The sequence below is a fragment of the Coniosporium apollinis genome, assembly GCF_000281105.1.
Source record: "Coniosporium apollinis CBS 100218 chromosome Unknown supercont1.79, whole genome shotgun sequence".
In the NCBI taxonomy this organism is placed as follows: Eukaryota; Fungi; Ascomycota; class Dothideomycetes; genus Coniosporium; species Coniosporium apollinis.
This window is the reverse complement of record NW_006913341.1, coordinates 35,627-52,720: the sequence shown is the minus strand read 5'-3', so window position 1 is coordinate 52,720 and position 17,094 is coordinate 35,627. Positions and strand designations below refer to the sequence as shown.

General features: G+C 55.1%; 8 protein-coding genes across 8 annotated transcripts; 3 read left to right on the top strand and 5 right to left on the bottom strand.

Moving 5' to 3' along the window:
* Window positions 1-827: 827 nt before the first annotated feature.
* Window positions 828-1,600, bottom strand: W97_09081 (uncharacterized protein; the record flags this gene model as incomplete). Its single annotated transcript, XM_007786945.1, has 2 exons — window positions 828-1,304; window positions 1,412-1,600. 2 exons carry the CDS (start codon window positions 1,598-1,600, stop codon window positions 828-830), a joined length of 666 nt encoding a protein of 221 aa, XP_007785135.1.
* Window positions 1,601-1,647: 47 nt separating this feature from the next.
* On the bottom strand, window positions 1,648-2,859 carry W97_09080 (uncharacterized protein; the record flags this gene model as incomplete). The annotated part of the gene is made up of 3 exons (XM_007786944.1): window positions 1,648-2,667; window positions 2,732-2,779; window positions 2,836-2,859. 3 exons carry the CDS (start codon window positions 2,857-2,859, stop codon window positions 1,648-1,650), a joined length of 1,092 nt encoding a protein of 363 aa, XP_007785134.1.
* A 3,097-nt stretch (window positions 2,860-5,956) lies between these two features.
* On the bottom strand, window positions 5,957-6,526 carry W97_09079 (uncharacterized protein; the record flags this gene model as incomplete). Its single annotated transcript, XM_007786943.1, has 1 exon — window positions 5,957-6,526. The coding sequence occupies one exon, from the start codon at window positions 6,524-6,526 to the stop codon at window positions 5,957-5,959; it is 570 nt and encodes a 189-aa protein (XP_007785133.1).
* A 1,230-nt stretch (window positions 6,527-7,756) lies between these two features.
* On the bottom strand, window positions 7,757-8,688 carry W97_09078 (uncharacterized protein; the record flags this gene model as incomplete). The annotated part of the gene is made up of 2 exons (XM_007786942.1): window positions 7,757-8,493; window positions 8,556-8,688. 2 exons carry the CDS (start codon window positions 8,686-8,688, stop codon window positions 7,757-7,759), a joined length of 870 nt encoding a protein of 289 aa, XP_007785132.1.
* A 545-nt stretch (window positions 8,689-9,233) lies between these two features.
* On the top strand, window positions 9,234-9,737 carry W97_09077 (uncharacterized protein; the record flags this gene model as incomplete). Its single annotated transcript, XM_007786941.1, has 1 exon — window positions 9,234-9,737. One exon carries the CDS (start codon window positions 9,234-9,236, stop codon window positions 9,735-9,737), a length of 504 nt encoding a protein of 167 aa, XP_007785131.1.
* Window positions 9,738-10,480: 743 nt separating this feature from the next.
* Window positions 10,481-11,135, top strand: W97_09076 (uncharacterized protein; the record flags this gene model as incomplete). The annotated part of the gene is made up of 3 exons (XM_007786940.1): window positions 10,481-10,490; window positions 10,560-10,762; window positions 10,824-11,135. The coding sequence occupies 3 exons, from the start codon at window positions 10,481-10,483 to the stop codon at window positions 11,133-11,135; spliced, it is 525 nt and encodes a 174-aa protein (XP_007785130.1).
* Window positions 11,136-11,363: 228 nt separating this feature from the next.
* W97_09075 (uncharacterized protein) lies at window positions 11,364-12,200 on the bottom strand (the record flags this gene model as incomplete). Its single annotated transcript, XM_007786939.1, has 3 exons — window positions 11,364-11,660; window positions 11,724-11,838; window positions 11,947-12,200. The coding sequence occupies 3 exons, from the start codon at window positions 12,198-12,200 to the stop codon at window positions 11,364-11,366; spliced, it is 666 nt and encodes a 221-aa protein (XP_007785129.1).
* Window positions 12,201-14,572: 2,372 nt separating this feature from the next.
* Window positions 14,573-15,343, top strand: W97_09074 (uncharacterized protein; the record flags this gene model as incomplete). The annotated part of the gene is made up of 2 exons (XM_007786938.1): window positions 14,573-14,708; window positions 14,811-15,343. 2 exons carry the CDS (start codon window positions 14,573-14,575, stop codon window positions 15,341-15,343), a joined length of 669 nt encoding a protein of 222 aa, XP_007785128.1.
* Window positions 15,344-17,094: the final 1,751 nt, after the last annotated feature.

Genomic DNA, 17,094 nt, shown 5'->3' with positions numbered 1-17,094 from the left:
CCTCCGTACGAGGGGACTAGAGCACGCTCTCGCGCCTCTCTCAAGACCCTCCTAAGGTTGAGTCATAGTTACTCCCGCCGTTTACCCGCGCTTGGTTGAATTTCTTCACTTTGACATTCAGAGCACTGGGCAGAAATCACATTGCGTCAACACCACTTTCTGGCCATCGCAGTGCTGTGTTTCAATTAGACAGTCAGGCCAATACGGCTCGACCAAATCCGAGGTGAGCCACTGTGTCGATGCGTCTACGGAGTCTACCTCGAGCAGCTTGGCCAACTGCCCCAGGTTCTGGCAGATGCGGGCGGATCCTGATAAGGAAGGACGGCCGGCGAAGGCCGTAGAACTGCGGAGGAGCGCGGAAGCGAATCTCAAGTCTTTCAGGACGGGAGGATGGGTTACAACGGGCTTTTCGAGGTCAGAGATGCTGTGGCGGTGTGTGGACGACCAACCAACGGTGCTGGAGGCCGAAAGTAAGGAAGGAAGGAAGGAAGACGAAGGGCCTGGAGACGACCGTGGGTGAAGTAAGTGAAAACAATCCAGTCAAGAGATCGAAGGCAATGGAGTGGGCGAAGCAACGGTTCGATCTGACGCTGATTAGGATGACTAGAAGATAGGCCGAGGCCCGACAACGTAAAGACGGCCCTCGCCAGCCAACCAAGTAGAGCAGGTCAAATAGGAACACAAGCGCTTTTCGCTGTGTCCGTTCAATCACGCTTGTGTTGAGGTCCAACCTTCACGGCCGCAGAGTACGACGCGAATGCCACACCAGAGCATGTGATAACCCTCCGATCGCGCGAGAAGACCCCGCGCGCGCCTGCTCGCAACACTCAAGGCCTGATATCATACGCCAAGCAACTCATGCTATCCAGCACCATCCATATCTGCACACTGTCCGGCTTCGCCAACACCGCGCGCTCCTTCACCAGCGTAGACCTATCCTGCGCATACCGGAGAACACTGCTCTGCTGATCCTGGTTCATCAGACCTTCAGCCCCAGCTGCTAGAGCTAGCACTCGTTGCCAGAGTGACATGGTAAGGCCGCCGCATAAGCCATTATCCCGATAGTCGGTGTCGGTAGTGTTCAGGATCATGTGCAGCAACTTCTTCGTGCCGTTGGTGGCTGCCTTGAGGACGGAGCGCTGGGGTGCCGTGCCGTTGGCGTGCGACAGTACGGTGTAGTCGATGACGGTTGCTGATGTTGGCGTGTTCGTAACATCCGTGATGGCGAAGATTGGTTCTGACTCGGCTGACGCAGTAGCGACGAGCTTGGAAGCAAAAGTGTGCTGATCTGAGCGATCGTTCCGCTGTGTACGTCAGCAATCGTCAGGATATTCTGGCTATGGGCCGTTGAGGTAGTTCAACGACTTCGCCGGCTACCAGATGTGGCAGTCACAAGACAAGGAGAGCTTACCCCTCCCAGTAGAACAGTCCGTCCATACACTAGCATCTTCAACGCGCCTGCCCACAGCTGAACACTCGTTGGGCCAGTGTCCTCGATGATCGCCCTCTGAATCTTGTTCCGTAGTCGGTCGATCTCTGTGCCGTTCGTGCGAGTGTCGTGCATTCCACCGGATGGCCGACCTGTCTCCGAAGAAAGCATGCTCGGTCGCCGGCTCGTTGCGCTGGAGGAGTTGCGACTGCAGCCTATCAGCACAGCCCCATGTGTTTGCGTAGGAAGACTTGCCGCCTTGTGGCTTGCATGGCCTGGACGTGCACCATAGAGCCCACAGATGCGGCCATGGGATCCTCGCTGATTCCGAGAAGCTCCTGCCGGACAGCCTCTGCATGCGTCATAACCTTGTCCCCTGAGCTACCTAAGCTCTCATTCGGAACATACACCAGCCCCCAGCAATTGTTCCTATGCCGGTACTCTTCGAGCTGAGTTGCTACGGGACCCGGCTTCAATGGCGACATGAGCTGCTGAGGAAAGTAGTGCCTCGCCAGGATGTAGGATAGCCACAGCGCGCCCGAGTCTGACAACGCGGTGTCGGATAGGATGATGTATGGCACAGACCGAAGACCACAGCGCCGCTTGAGGATCGTAGCTGCGGACATGGAGAACTGGGTTGGCGTGAGGAGACTGTCGTGTAGAGGTGCTGCAGCATGTCCGTTCATGGTCAAGTTCTCCATGCCGCGCGCGAAGCCGTCGGTGTCCCCATTGACGTGCCGAGCAGCCTCAGCAGCCAAGCGCTCGCCTTGGAGGTCCGTCGGATCGATCGGAGCATGCGATGAGTAGACTCGGGCGAGGATTTCAAACGGTAGAGGACCGGACAGACCATTCCCCGTTAGATCAAGTCTTCGAAAGTCGTGGCAGCCGGAAAACGAGTCCAGAAACAGCTCCCAGTCCTGCGCCTCCTCCTGTGTCTTCACTTCAATCTTGTTGTCCGAAAGGTCGAGGTCTTTGAGATCGTACTTCGCTAACCGAACGACCGGGGCAAGCAAAGCCAACGACCGTGCTGTGAGCGCATTGTTGGCGAGGTTCAGCTCTTCAAGCTTGGTGCAGGGATTGCCGTCCAGGAAACATTGCAGAGCGTCTTCGAGCCCGTGTACGAGCTCCCGCAGACCGTCATCGGTAAGGTTTTTGCCTGCGAGGTTGAGGTCGACTTCGTGGACGGCGGAGTCTCGTAATGCGTCGGATCTCTTCGAGAAGGTGGTTGCTCGTTTGCGCTGATGACACCATGGAGTCAGAGGGGTTGACGGTCTGCTCATTGGCATGCGGAGTTGTCCATACCAGATCTCGGGCGACCACAGCGCCGAGCTTGACGCCATCGATCTTGCGCTGTCAGCAATCAGTGAATGTCCCATGCTTTCGTGGCCAAGCTCGTGCAAATGTACGTTTGTGTAGTTCAGTCTGGCCATGAGGGAAGCTGAAGACGGAAGTCGGCAATGCGATGTCGTGGAGGGGGGAAGGCGCTGGGCGTGACGGTGATGTGGCGTGGGAAGGAGCGCTGAGCGGAAGAAAAGTGTGTGTTGTGGTGGGCAACAAACGGAAGTCGAAGGCGCGCCGCAGCAAGAGTGAAAAGCGCGCGTAGACGCCGTGAAGGGTCCTGAGAGAAGTTCATAGTCGCCAGCGAAAGATGAGATTTGCGAGGACGGAAGCCGTGATTCATGCAAGAGTGAAAGATCTTAGGGAACCCGGACAGGAAGCAACTGTGACGGTAGGACGAGAGGGATATCACGATCCGGTCGCCAAAGCCACCTAGCCAGCCGGGAGCACGCATATTGCATCACGTTCAGCAAGGTAGGTAGGAGAGCTGAGAAGACAGCATCCCGCCCAGGTGTGAACGGTACGGAAGGATGATCGAGCTGCCTCAATAGCAGCAGCATATGCCTAAGAAAACGCCCTTTACACCGCACGCGCAGTCCGCGCTCCCGACCCTAGGCCCAGTAAACAGGTCCGTCATGGCTTCCGGGTTGCTTCAGTGAGCTGCTTCCTATTCGCGGCTTCTGTTCAGGGCAAGGGCTTCGTGGCTTGAGCTGGAGTGCTTCGTTGCTGCGATGTCCTCTTTCGCAGGTGCCGTCAAACATCACGTGACAGACGAGCTCGCGCTTAGAAGCTGTTGAATATCATTATCTCAGCTTGCGGCTCAGACGGCAGATAAGACAAGGGCCCTGTGGCTAAGCTCCACCCTACCCCACCCCATCCACCAATTAAACCCCTCCCCCCAGGTTTTGTCTTATTTGCCGTCTGAGGGCCTCTGGTGCGAGTTTATATGAGGCTCGACTCGTGAATGCCAAGAAAAATCACGTCGCCAGCTTTTTAAGTAATCTCACCACAAAAATTTTGATCGTGGAGATAATAGAGATATATATAATAATTAAAGCTCGCGTCCCCAACTTTCTCTAGAATAACTACTTCTATAGTGAGAGAGTTTTTAAGTTTGGCGTGAATAGTCTTGGCAAAAGCGGCTCGACTCGTGAGTTCGAGAAACTGAATTGAGTCTCTAATAACCGTGCACCAGTGGCTCTCAGACGGCAGGAGTGACTCCATGCACCGCCACAGGCTCGTGTGCTAATGCCAAGGCCACCCCTGCAAAAGTCTGAGTCGCTAACTGAGATAAGAATATCACGTCTGAGCCAAAAGGGGAGTCACGTGTCGTCGGGAAGGGGGCTTGGCATCTTGCACATATCTAACTAACCAGCCCCCCTTCGCTCCAATAGATGGGATAATGAACTCCGGCCTCCCGTTGCCCATCGAAGCGGAAGCGGAGTGACCGTAGCAACAAACGAGAAGACTGTGAAGAGTGACGCCGGCACCAAATGAGACGACAGTACATTCCGTAGCTCCCAGCCGTATCGGTTTCCATCCTGCCAGTTTGCGATCTTCCGCCTCTCACACATGATTTACTAGTCAGGCCGAATGTAGAGCCGATTGTCGTTCTGTCTAGGCGATCTGGCAAATCTGGACGTTCGTACCACCGTCTACAAACATGAGTAAGGTTGGCTCTCTGGAGACGCGAGCAAGTGTTCGCTCAAAGCCTTACATTTTGTGGGCTGCAGCACGCAGCGATTCCGTTGCAGATACGTCCCGCTTGCGGTAACGTTAGCCCCAATACTGCCATCCCGACCAGATTGGAACTCACCTTTAATGCAGCCATTACCGAGTTGGCGAAAGACATCCCTAACCTGGGAATATCCAGGAATGGTCTGAGAAAAGCCTTCCGGACACTAGGTCTCCCCCAAAACCAACCGGTCTTACACCTTTAATTGCAGCCCCATCTTCAGCACTTCATCCTCAACAACAGCGCCATCGTCCTTAATGCGGTCTGTTTGCCGCCGATGACTTTGTTCTACCATGGCCCAAGTACGGCTTTCTCGGTTATCTCGAGAGCGTGCGTGATATCCGTTGAAGACTCCTGCCCTGCCATGTGAAGAGAGACTTTCACTCACTAAGCTCTGCAGTATTTACCACAAGCGAAATATTTTACACGCCTTTTGGACCTTACACATTTGGGAGAACGACCGTGACTCTACCGTAGATATAGGTCACCAGCTTCTTGGACCTCAGAGGTCTGTCGAGGGGATGTATCCTCAATGCTTACCACCACGATCATGCAGATGGTGTACCGTTTTGAGCAGTTGGAGAGGCTGCCAGCATCTGGAGACGGCGGGACAGTGACAAAGAAGCTAGGTTCGCCGCAACGCGGAGGAGCTCGCGAGACCATGTCTAACGGAAAGCCACGATCGAACTGAAGTCACAACCAGGTACTGTCGTCCGTAATGATAACATCCAAAGTAGCCGCTCGCTTTTGAACTTGACATCCCGGCTGCATATCTAGGGTGCGTTCGAAATCATAGATTTTGAATTAGATTCCGTGAACCACACTGATGTTGTAGATGCAGTTCTCGATACCGACTCAACCGAGCTTCACCTGGGTTACGCCTCCATCGGGGATATCGAGTAGCAATGCATGTGAATCGGAGCTGGCGGTAGCAATTCAAAGTAACAGCTTCTTAGCGGCTTCATCACAACTCAATCATCTCTAGATGGAAGGGCATAGCGGACAGCCTATAGGAGGCCACAGAACTGAGCAAGTCCTGCGCAGGCGGCTTCACTCACCTACCAATGCTGCAAAAAAAAGTCTCGGTTGAGCTCCATCGCACGGTGTAGTGTTCGCAGTGAGGCGTTCGAGCCCATCCACTCAAATGTGAATATCTTCCTGGTCTTTTTGACCTCTTCGATTCACCGTAACGGTCGGATGTGACCTCGTACGTCGTTCGCAGGATCTACCGGGTCTCCGGCAGCGGCTGTTTGTATGAAGCTCTTTACGAAACGTAGGGTTGATTCGAACATACAGTACACGATGCGGGATTTACATTCAATAGTCAGAGAAAACAAGCTGCTGCAGTAGGGTTTGAAGACAGTCTGCACACTGATGGACTTGCCATAGCCAAAACTCTCAGCACCCACCTAATACAGTCCGTCGCAGCAAAATCACGTCATGAACTTTCAGAATCATATACAAACGCCGCCACAGTCAGCACCGCCATTCAACGGATCACAGTCGTCTCTCCAGTCATCAACGCACTCCATGCCCGCTGGGCACGGCAGCCCACCAAACCCTCCACAAAACGTCGGCTCGACACAGATACCCGGCTCATCGCACGCGAGGCCGCATCCACCGCTATCAGGATCGCTGATGCAGATCAGCTCGGGAGGACATTGGATGCCTTGCAAGGTGCCGCATGAGACCTTCGATGGAGACGGTGTGGGCGCGACAGTTGTGCCGCACGGCGGTGGACTGGCCGGCGGCAAGACGCAAATGCCTGGGCAGTCGGTCTCGGGTCCGCAGGTAGAGCCTTCACGGGCTACGCAGTCGTAGCCATCTGGACAGGGAGGAAGGCCGCGGGAGCCGCAGAGCTGATCGATGACGGTCGGTCTCGCGGAGCTGGTCACGACTGTCTTTGAGGGTCGGACTGGCTTGCCCTTCTTTGTGGAGATGCTGCAGGCGGGTGCGGGCTTGGAGGACTTGGGAATGGCGAGGGAGAGCGGGAGGACCGCGAGGAGCAGCAAGATTACTTTCATGTTGAGCTCGTAAGGGGCGTCAGATGTGCTTGTGGCCTCGCGGAAGCTCGGGGGGGGGGGGGGGGGGGGGGCCAATGGGTAGAAGGCGGACTCCTTGGAACTGCTCTGATGAGGATTTCCCCAGTGGTATGTGTGAAAGAGAAGGTGAGTGTTTATACAGGACACGGGATGAAAACGCGGGGTCAAGGCGCTACCTAGGCTTTACATATTGGACCTCTGGAACGGGCCAAAAGCCTACATGAGCACGTCGTGGCCAAAAAAAACTTTCCTACCGAAGCGCTTCTTCACCAAGATCGCATCTTTACATCGTTCAGAACTTCACAAAATGATAGAGTATTACCTGCAAGAATGCTTTAATGTAGATTACATATAAGGAGAAGCGCTTAGTACATACTTTACTCTAATCAGTAGAGTTTTTTATTCAAAGCAACAGGGTGGTTTTGGTGAGGATGCGATTTTGGTAGGAAAGTTTTTTTGGCCACGACGCGATGAGCCACAAACGAGAAGAATACGAGATCTCGGTTATGGAATTCCCCTTCCGCGTTCGCTTCAGGTGTTCAGGCATCTTAAGATGCATGCAGTTCTCGTGGGACCTAAGAATAGATGAAGTGCGGGAGTATTAAACCAATAAGAAGCCGGACCCAACGGACGGGATGCGGGGGATCTGCAGCAAGTGTGCTTCGAAATGTGAGACATGGATCTGGATTTGGATCTCTTAAACTTGATTTGAGGCATGCGGCTGAGACTGGCGTAAAACTTGCAATCGATGTTGACTGGCCAAGGGGCTAGCGCCGCTGCGTGGTACGAATTTCTGGGATCTTGAAAGAGCATGGGATCACGGACTCTCCTGAACGGTTCACGGGATAGGCTACCTCACTGCCTTCATGCGGTGCCAGTACCTCTGGGTGCTTTCCGGATACCCAGCATCAGGTAATGCGATACTCAAGGTTGAATGGCACACAGATCTCCATGAGACCTGTTTGGTCTGATGATTGACTTTGAGACCCTGAACTCCAAATCAACTCCCTAGGTAAATTGAAAGGTGCCAAAATTTTGCTCGCCATCATGCTGGTGCGGTTCAGCGTGTCCGATGGTACCCAGGTATGTCCAAATGAGTCCCATTGATGGTGCCCCGAACGCCTCGCAAAAATTCGAACGTGACCGCAAGTGGACGCTCTTGCCTCGTGCGCTCCGCTTGCGTGACCGGCCGGCATCCCTCCGCCCACTTCCTCATACACTTCTCTTGGCCCTGGTCTTCTTCGCCCTCTCCGCCGTCCTCTCGAAGGCCTCCTCTGATGGTTCGTCGTCCGGCGCCGCCCGCTTTCTGCCCTTCTTGACTGCTTGTGGGGCGTACTTCGCCTCTAAGTCGTCCAAGAAGTTCGCGGCCCGTCCCTTCTGCCGCTGCTGTATCAGCGCCGCCAGTGACGCCTCCCCATCCGCCGCTTTCTTCCCACCCTTTCTCTTCTTCTGCTTCAGTTCCTCGCCATAAGTCTCCGCCTCGTTGGCTTCCTGCTTGGAAGCTTTGATCCGCCTCTTGATGGTCGCGTCAGACTCCTCAGTGAACTTCTTGTACGACTCCACCTCTCCGTCCTTGATCGCCTGGTTAATGATCGTGCGAAACCGCTCGTCGTCATCTGCGGGATTGGACAACATGACTTGCTGGTAGACTTTCGTCATGTTCCCCTTCCCGGCCGTGTACGCAGCCAGGAGATGCGTGCGCTCCTCGTCGCTGCCCTGGTATTCGGCCTTGAATTTGTCGATGGCTTCCTCGCTGACGACGTTCTCGAACTGCGCGCGGAAGAAGTCTGTCCAGTTGAAGTCGTCATCCTCGATGTCGAGGCTCTCTTCTGTGCGACCGGTGCTATCGTACCGGGACCGTCTGCGGGGGTCGGAGAGGATGGCGTAGGCAAAGGCGATCTCTTGGAACTTGGTGTGCGCCGCTGATTTGTTGGATTCCGAGGCCTTGTCTGCTTGATGTGAGCGGCACAGCTCGATCACTGAGGTGAGAAGCTTCAAGCTTCAAGCTCACCTGGATGGTGCTTCAACGCAGCCTTGCGATACGCGGTCTTGACTTGGTCGGCGGTTGCCGACTGATCGAGGCCGAGGGTCTCATACGGGTTAATGGAGCTCGGAGGCTCGTCGCTGAGGTCTTCGAGGGACATATTGACCCCGCCACTGTTTCTGATATGCACTGGCGAAGATGTTGAAGATTGGGTCAAGAAAGGTGTTGCTGCTGTAGTGGGTTATCGCAAGATCGGGTGGAAGACGCGACTGAGACGCGAACCACTTCAGCCGGGGTTACCTCGGCGGGGACCTTTCCTGCGTCACTGCGTACCGCTCACGTGATGTTCCCACTCAGAACCGCCAGTGTCAAGCTGTGCTTGAAACTAGCGAACCGATCGGAATGGTAGAAGGGCTGTAACACCTAGCACTTACGATCTAGCTCTCAAAAGAGAACCTTGGAAGGTAACCTTTCAGTACTTGCTCTACCTGCTCTGCGTTCTGCGCAGTCAGACCCTCCTCTGCGTCCTTCCCATCTGATACTCTCCAAAACCTCAAGCTTCTTCAGGTGGGAAGAACTTCTGATACAAAGCTTTTCAGTCACGTGCCAATATACGCCTCGCACACCTGGTCTTGTGTCGCCAACCTCTTTTCGTTTGCTGCCGACAAGCCCAGCTTACAAGGCAGGCCAAATTGATTAAGCGGCATGGATCCTTCACATCACGAGGCATACATGCGTCTAGCTCTCGAAGAGGCTAAGAAATCACCGCCGAAGCCATTCAACTACTGTGTCGGCGCCGTCCTCGTTGATGAGACCAACGGCGAGGTCCTAGCCACGGGGTACACGCTTGAGCTTGCCGGCAACACTCATGCAGAGCAATGCGCCCTACAAAAGTATGCCCAGGCTCACGGCCTCCCAGAGGAACGCGTCGGCGAAGTGCTGCCCGCTCAAACAGTTATCTACACCACCATGGAACCCTGCACTTTGAGACTGAGCGGCAACCTTCCCTGTGTCGACCGTATCATCCGAACCAGGGTGGGTGCGGAGCCTAAAGTCAAGAAGGTCTACCTGGGAGTCAAGGAGCCGGAGAAGTTTGTTGGAGAAAACAGAGGCAGAGCAAAACTCGAAGGAGAAGGTATCGAGTGTATCCACGTGCCGGGTTTCGAAGAAGAGATATTGAAAGTGGCCACCGCTGGGCACGAAGAGTGAGCGAGCCAGCTTGAAGGCCACTCTCGACCTCCGTGGAAGATGCCGTCGACAGGGCGTGCCGCAAAGGAACTGCACAGTACCCGTATGAAAGAGTTGATGGGGAAGGCACCACACGTCTGTCAACACGACCTCAGCCTACGTCGCCTTTATGGCAGCGACACACGTATTGCCGTGACCGCCAAAAGAACGAGACGGACAGCAACATCTCCATCCAGGTTACCACAACGGCGAAGAATTGTGTGCACGGGTATCTTGGTAGGATCGCGAGCCAAGCGGCGCTTCAGCCAGAGCATCAACCAAGTCATGCTTCATGAAAGCTCTTCCGCAGGACCAGTCATCTCTATGCGACGGTAAACCCCAATTGAAGGATTACCTGGAGTTCCAACGCGAATTCGAGCCGATGCCTGCTCACGTGCTGTCGAACGCCCACCGGAGCTCCGGTCGTTCCAGTCCGATCTCGGTGTGCAGATGCTCCGTGATCCTGCGTCATAGACTTCGATCGCGCTAGCCGTATTAGGCAATTTGCTTGTGCCCTCACCGTGCCCACCGCTTGCTTATATCAAACTCCTTCGCGATTTCCCTGCGGCTTGAGCTGAGCACTAATGCGTTATCAAAGACTTCTCACGCCTCGACACCTTCAGTCAAGCTTACGACAACGCGCCCACCCCGAACACATCCGCAAAACCTCCACGACACTCGACCGTGCAATCACCCTTAGGAACAAACCCGAACAAACTCGCACCATGTCTTCAGGTCCGTCTTGGCGACCTCACATGCGCCGCGCATAGCTGCCTTCATACTGATTCCTGACGTCTGTAGCAGGCAACATCCCAATTGAAAACACGAACATCAACACGGCGCCCGGCGTTGATCTCTCCCCAGAGCAGAAGACCATCGTAGGCTCGGTGCTCGACCTCTTCGCCGGTCGGCCGTCCCTCGAGAAGCTCAGCCTCTGGTCAGACGAAGGCACCTTCGAGGATCCCATCACCATCGCGAACGGCCGGAAGCAGTACGAGGCACAGTGGGTAAGCGTGTTCTGTTCCCTCTTCGGCAAGGCGACATTGCAAGTACTGACGAATGGACCAGTATGGCCTGCAATCCGCCTTCTCCGAGATCGAGCGGCTCCACCACGAGGTTGTGTCGGCGGGCAACCCGATCGTCATGAACCTCAAGACCCGCTACGTGGTCAAGGGCATCGGGAAGGAGCAAACCATCGCGTCCGCGGTCAACATCTTCGTGGGCAAGGATGGCAAGATTGAGAAGTTGCAGGACAAGTGGGATGGCAAGCTGCCGGACAGCTTCTTCTCGAATGCACTCAGGAACCTCAATTCTGTCACCGTGCCGAAGATGATTGGGGTGCCGAAGAACAAGGAGGAGGATGCGAAGAGGGGCAACTGAGTAACGCGATTGCAGAGGTCGGAGGGAAGTGAGTGGCATCACGACAGAGCCCCGCAGAGAGCTGGAGCGAGCTTGCGGCGCGAGTGGCATTGTTGTCTTTATCCATTGGTCATAACTCATGACTCGTTGCTAGCTCCCCCGTATTACTGTCTCTTCTGTTCTTAACCGAACAATGCACGCTCCACACAAAACGTCGAAACAGTTGCGCATCGTCAATGATCCGTGCTGCTACCTCCATATCCTAACACTCAGCACGTGCACAGCTGCCACGAGCGGCCCCATCACAGATATCCCGAAAATCCCCAGGGCTGTTGCTAACAGTTTGTCCGCTCCGTTGACCACCAAGATTGTCCCGCAGTCACCCGCTCTCGTTGTTGGCAAGCCGGGCCCGTTTGCGATGAGGGTCGAGCAGTACCCAGCGTACACGGGATTCACGGCGTTTTGGGTAGTATATACGATGGGCGCACCTGCTATAACAACGTTGGTGGGTTGGTTGTAGACAGTCGTCTGGACGTAATTGTTCACCTGGATGCTGCACGTCAACAAACTGAACAACAGGCAATGGCCTGGGACTGCAGGGCGACCTACCGTCACGGTAACGGTCTGCACAGCAGCGGCGACAACACCCTGACACTGTTGTCCAGCAGGGCAGCAGGCGACGTTGTTCGCCGCCATGGCGCACGCGTAACCGGCGGCGCAGCAGCTACTCGTCTCGTCAGCACGAGCGCTTGCACCCGTGCGTTCTCAACTTCTGTCCCCGCGACGCTACCCGCGCGCCCAAGCGTCGGTCAGACGAACTGTCACCACGTACTAAGCCGAGTATCCCGATCCCAACCCATTGCAGCCGGCGGCGCAGCTCGCATATGAGGCGGCGTTCGCCTGGGTACCGTCCGCGTTCACGATGTAGAGAATCCCGGAGAAGGGCGCGTAGTTGGCGTATTGGGCCGAGGCGTCCGCTATTGCGGCTGCTTCGGCTTCGGGTCGCGCTTCGGGATGTGCGGTGGCATGGAGGACGAGCGCGGAGAGGGTGAGGAGTGAAAGGCGCAAGCGGTAGGGGCGGCGCATAGTGATCGTTTCGCGACTGAGCGCAGAAGGCGAAGTGTTGTGAGCTGGACGTGCTCCACCGGCGCAACAGGCTTCGTATCCTCTGGTATCTCTACCTTTGAGAGCTACCGTCGGCCGGGACGTAGCGGATACAAGGCTGAGAAAGAGCAGCGGTTTGCGCCGCTAAACCTGTGGCATCACGGGTCGGTTTGACGCAGTCCACAAACTGCAGGCGTGCGACCTGGAAGCCTCGTCCAGCAGAAGGACCTGACAGTGCTGACCAAGACTGGCAGGCGATGGAGGTGCGAATCAAGGCCCAAACAGGGCGATGAGCTCCCCAGCACACCTCCCCCAGCGGCCCCAAGGCCCCTCGCCGTGAGATGCCGTCATCGACCGTTGCTCGGCGCCATGCCGGATCGGCTTGCACCAGCTGCGAGCGCTTCCTCCGTCGGTGGTGGGTTTGAACGTTGTGAGGCCTCGTTGCCGGGCTGGCTTTGTACCAGGCGAGATGGGGCAAACTCGCGCTGGGAAGAAGCTGCCGTGATAGAAGCCTGTGAGAGGTTCGCGTGCGTGCGCTCCAATGGCTGGTGCGAACCGTGCGACGAGCCGCAACAGTGCCAGCGCACGCGAAGCCAGAAAAGGCGGGACACCAAAATCAACCTTCACTTCATCATCATCACTCCGAAACACCGTCTGCCATCATTCACGATGCCTCCAGAACGCACTCAGCCCCCGCAACGCTCCAAAACACCTGCAGCTGAGGAACTCGATCCCAGGGAGGCCGATCGTCTCGCGAGAATCAAGATCCAAGCTGTCATAGACTTCAACGATCGCCACAAATTAACTTACTTCAAGGCTGATGTTTTTAAGTTCTTTGGTGTCTCTCGCAGGAAGGGATGGGAGTTGCTCCACGGCGACAAGTACGAGGAGAAGAAGCCCAGAACCGGACGGGACCCACGAGGTCGCCCGCCCAAGCTTACACGTGACGATGTAGCAAAGCTGGAAGATGTCCTGACGAACGGCGACATCCAGACGAGCGAACTCAGCTGGAGCGATCTCACAGAGCTTGCCGGCCTCACGCATGTGCATTGGCACACAGTCCGCAGCCACATCCACAACATGGACTACCTTAAGTGCCTTGGATGTGAGCGGTCGTGGGTGTCGAAAGAGCACGGCAGGCGGAGGGGGGAGTGGTGCCGCATCACAATATCGATACGGCCTCACTGGCACGACTGGGTTTTCGTACGGTTCGCAGGCGAGATGCACTTTGGCCTCAGTGCGCAGAACAAGCTCCGCATCATCCACGAGCCGGGAACGCGGTACTGCGCCGACCATGACATGGAGCGCGAGACCCTGGAGAAAGACGTCAAGAGGTTCCACTGCTGGGCGTGGGTCGGCTACGATTTCATCTCCGAGCTCGTCTTCTACGAAGTTGAGTCACGCAACGGGGCCATGACCCAAGACATCTACATCGACAAGGTCCTGAAGCCTCATGTGCTGCCTGCCGTTCGGGCGGAGCCGCGTCTGGTGCTCGAAGAGAACGGCGATCTTGGCCACACGGGCCTCAGGACCACCAAGTTCAAGCAGGAGAATGGCATCAGCTGTTACAGCCATGTGGCGAAGTCGCCAGACCTCTCGATCATAGAGAATGCCATGTCCGAGCAGAATCTCAACAGGATACCACCTTCGGACGATGAGACTGCAATAGCCGCCATACGGACGTCGTGGGCCTTGGTGACTAAAGAATGGGTCAACGATCTGGTGATGTCGATGCCAGATCGTTTGCACCACTGCCTGCTGACGGGAGGGCAACTGATCGGCTCGTAGCTAGCACGGCTGCCGTAGCCGAGATGCGTGGAATCGGTGGTGTAATGATAACGAGAGTGGGACGAGCAACTCTGGGCCCCGGGATCTCCGTCCACTTCTCGAAGGGAAGGACTTGGCGGGTCGCGGCTGCTATCACACTCTGTCTGTTTTATCTTTGCACCAAAGTATTCATGAACACAGGGCCTGGATCTTCATACAACCTCCTGAGTGAAGAACCCAGTGGGCTTGCAGCCGTTGTTGAAACCCGTCTATTGTACATTACCTTCGTATGGCTGCTAGTGGCTGATTTGCTCTGCTGCAAGCCGCGAGAAGGAGAGCGGGTGTAAAACAAGGCACTATCCACGATGCTCTCCTTGCCCGGCTCGACTGCGAGTGCAAGCGGTTGCTCAACGTCCAACCGGGAATTCTCGCAAGGCTGCGATCAGGCATCCATGGAGGGGCATGGGCTTGGCGTGACCTGTCACGTGCGACCGCGCTGCTCCTCAATGCGACCCTCCCTCCGGTCAGCTACTCAACTTGGTCTGCCTGCTCGAATCCTATCCCACCGTCGCTCTCCACACCAGGACATGACCAGTCGGCCTTCGACCTCAAGTGCCTCCATTGTCGCGCCATGCTACTGGTCCGCCTCTCCGACCTACCACACATGGGTCAAACTCACAGCGGCCGACATCCATGCGCTGCGGGCTGAGCGGGGATACGAAGGTACGTCCATTGTGCGACAATCCTTCACGACTACCAGCAACTTCCGCTTCGTTGGAAAACACATGCCCAGACTCAGACGCTGACAGCGAGACATCTCCACAGGCCAAGGCGTATACTTCCACCTAAACCACCCAATCCGCTACGTCCGCCTCGTGGCGCCCATCCTCGCAATCGACGATCCCAGCCCGCGTCTCGCCCTCCTCACCCTCGACGACGGCAGCGGGGCCACTATCGAAGTCAAGATCCAGCGTCTCGACCCATCCGTCTCCTCCAGCGTCGACTGCCCCTCCAACACCGCTGTCGAGAACGTGAACATCGACGCGAGGCTCGGCGTCTTCGATGTCATCGTCGATGGGAGGCGGCTGGATATCGGCACCGTGGCCAAGGTCAAGTGTAGCATCTCGGAGTATCGCAAGACGAGGCAGCTGGAGCTGAAGCGGATTAGCCTTGTTGATACAACGGATGAGGAGGCGCGGGCTTGGAAGGAGCTTGCGGTATTTCGCCGGCAGGTTCTGGGTAAGCCGTGGGTGCTTTCTGCGGAGGAGATGAAGGCCGTAGAGGAACAGGTCCAGCGGAAGAAGAGGAAGAAGAGGAAGGATAGGGAGAGGGTGTCACTAAGGGGTACCTCGGGATAAAATGCGTGTACGTATCACCTTTGCTGCGCCCCTCCCTACATAGACTCACCGTTCACTTTTCACAAGGATCCACGCTCACGAGTAACTAGCAATTCGTTTCCGATCCCAGAGATGATCTACGACCCCTGTCTTATTCTTAACCATCACGTCTTCCCTCTAGGTCTGATTTGTGCCAATCGAACATTTGCAGCCTCTAAACTCAACTTCTCCTGAGCAGCTCAGTAAGCTGGACATTCCGCCTGGCCTTAATAAGCTACGGTTACCGCTGCGTCCGAGTATAGATAACGGCCCTATCTTTAGCCGCTCGGTTAAGACACTAAGTGGATGGAAGGTCTCGCGGGACCTGCTTTTACCGTACTCGACTCTCTTACCTTAGATAAAGAAGCTCGGCGTAATTACGGGGTTTCGATAGATTGCGCGCCCGTACGCTCTTCGATATACCGCAGGCAAGGCGTTCGACCAGAGCGGTCAGTGTTATACAGAGAATCCTTCCGAGTAAGATTTACTGACGCGGGCGATGTGGTGTAGATAGTTTTAGCAATCCCCTCCGGAACCTAATCATGCAGCGCGCTAATACACTAACGTTTCTAAAACACTACCTCTCGCAACACACTACCGCGGACACCCAGGCGATCGAGATCTGAAACCTCAGCATGCATCAACGCGGGCCGCCTGCAGATGAGTCGCTCGATCGATCCGCGACGGGCTGAAGTTTGCTGAGGATATAAGGACAATCCTGGAGTCCTCTACTGATAATACCCCCGAACAGAAAAGCTTGATCGAAGCGATCATGATGTTACCGGGGATATCGCTGGAAAACAAGGTTCGCCGACGTAACGCGGCTATCAATGCGGTCATAGACTATTGTAAAGTCGAGGAAGTGGAACTTACCTCATAAGTCATCTAAGGCGGTCTGCTAGAGGTGTCGCTCGTATAGCGGTTAGGACCGAAGGAAACACTCGGCCAGTAGTAGCGAGTAAGGCGCTGGACGAAACGTGAGATATGGCGATCTCGTCCGTTTGCATATAGAAAAGACCGATAATATGTTTCATTTGCTTAAAGAAACACATACGCTTGCTGACCAGTAAGTCCCAATTCTCTAAGACTCCCGACGACCTGAGTAAACACTTCCGGCGCAAGCATCTCTTAAATCTTGGTTGAGATAAGCAAATCGAGTGCAAACTCTGTAGCGCCACTAGAGCGTACAATGGACCTGCAAAAACCATGCTTTCGGAACGCACAGGTCTCTTGTCTAATCCTCCTATCTTGCAACCTACCTGATACATCACGCCACAGCGTCACGGTGCACTATAGATGACTATCGTTTACCTAAATGTGACTCTCAAACTTATCAATGCTTCCAATATCGAGGAGTTGAATCCACTTTTAAGGAAGCAGAAGAAATAAAGTGAAAAATGTCTTTAATTTTTTCAAAACCCATACAACCCAATTTCGGATGAGGCTTCTTCAAGAGTTGAATTTTGCGCTTCCCTACAGAGATAACCTACGTATAAGTACTAGCAAACAGGCCATGTTTTTATTACACGCGACCGATTTGGTAAAGCTCTCTTCCGATCGACCGTTTCGCTCGTGTCTAGCAATGTACCTGGACCGACCAGCATATCTACGTACAGCAAAGAATGGTAGTGGCGTCTACAGGATCGGGACACGAATGTTACATACCGCTCTAATAGTTCCCAACACGTTTGTCGCTATAGAAATATCTATGTTTAAACATCACTGATACTTCA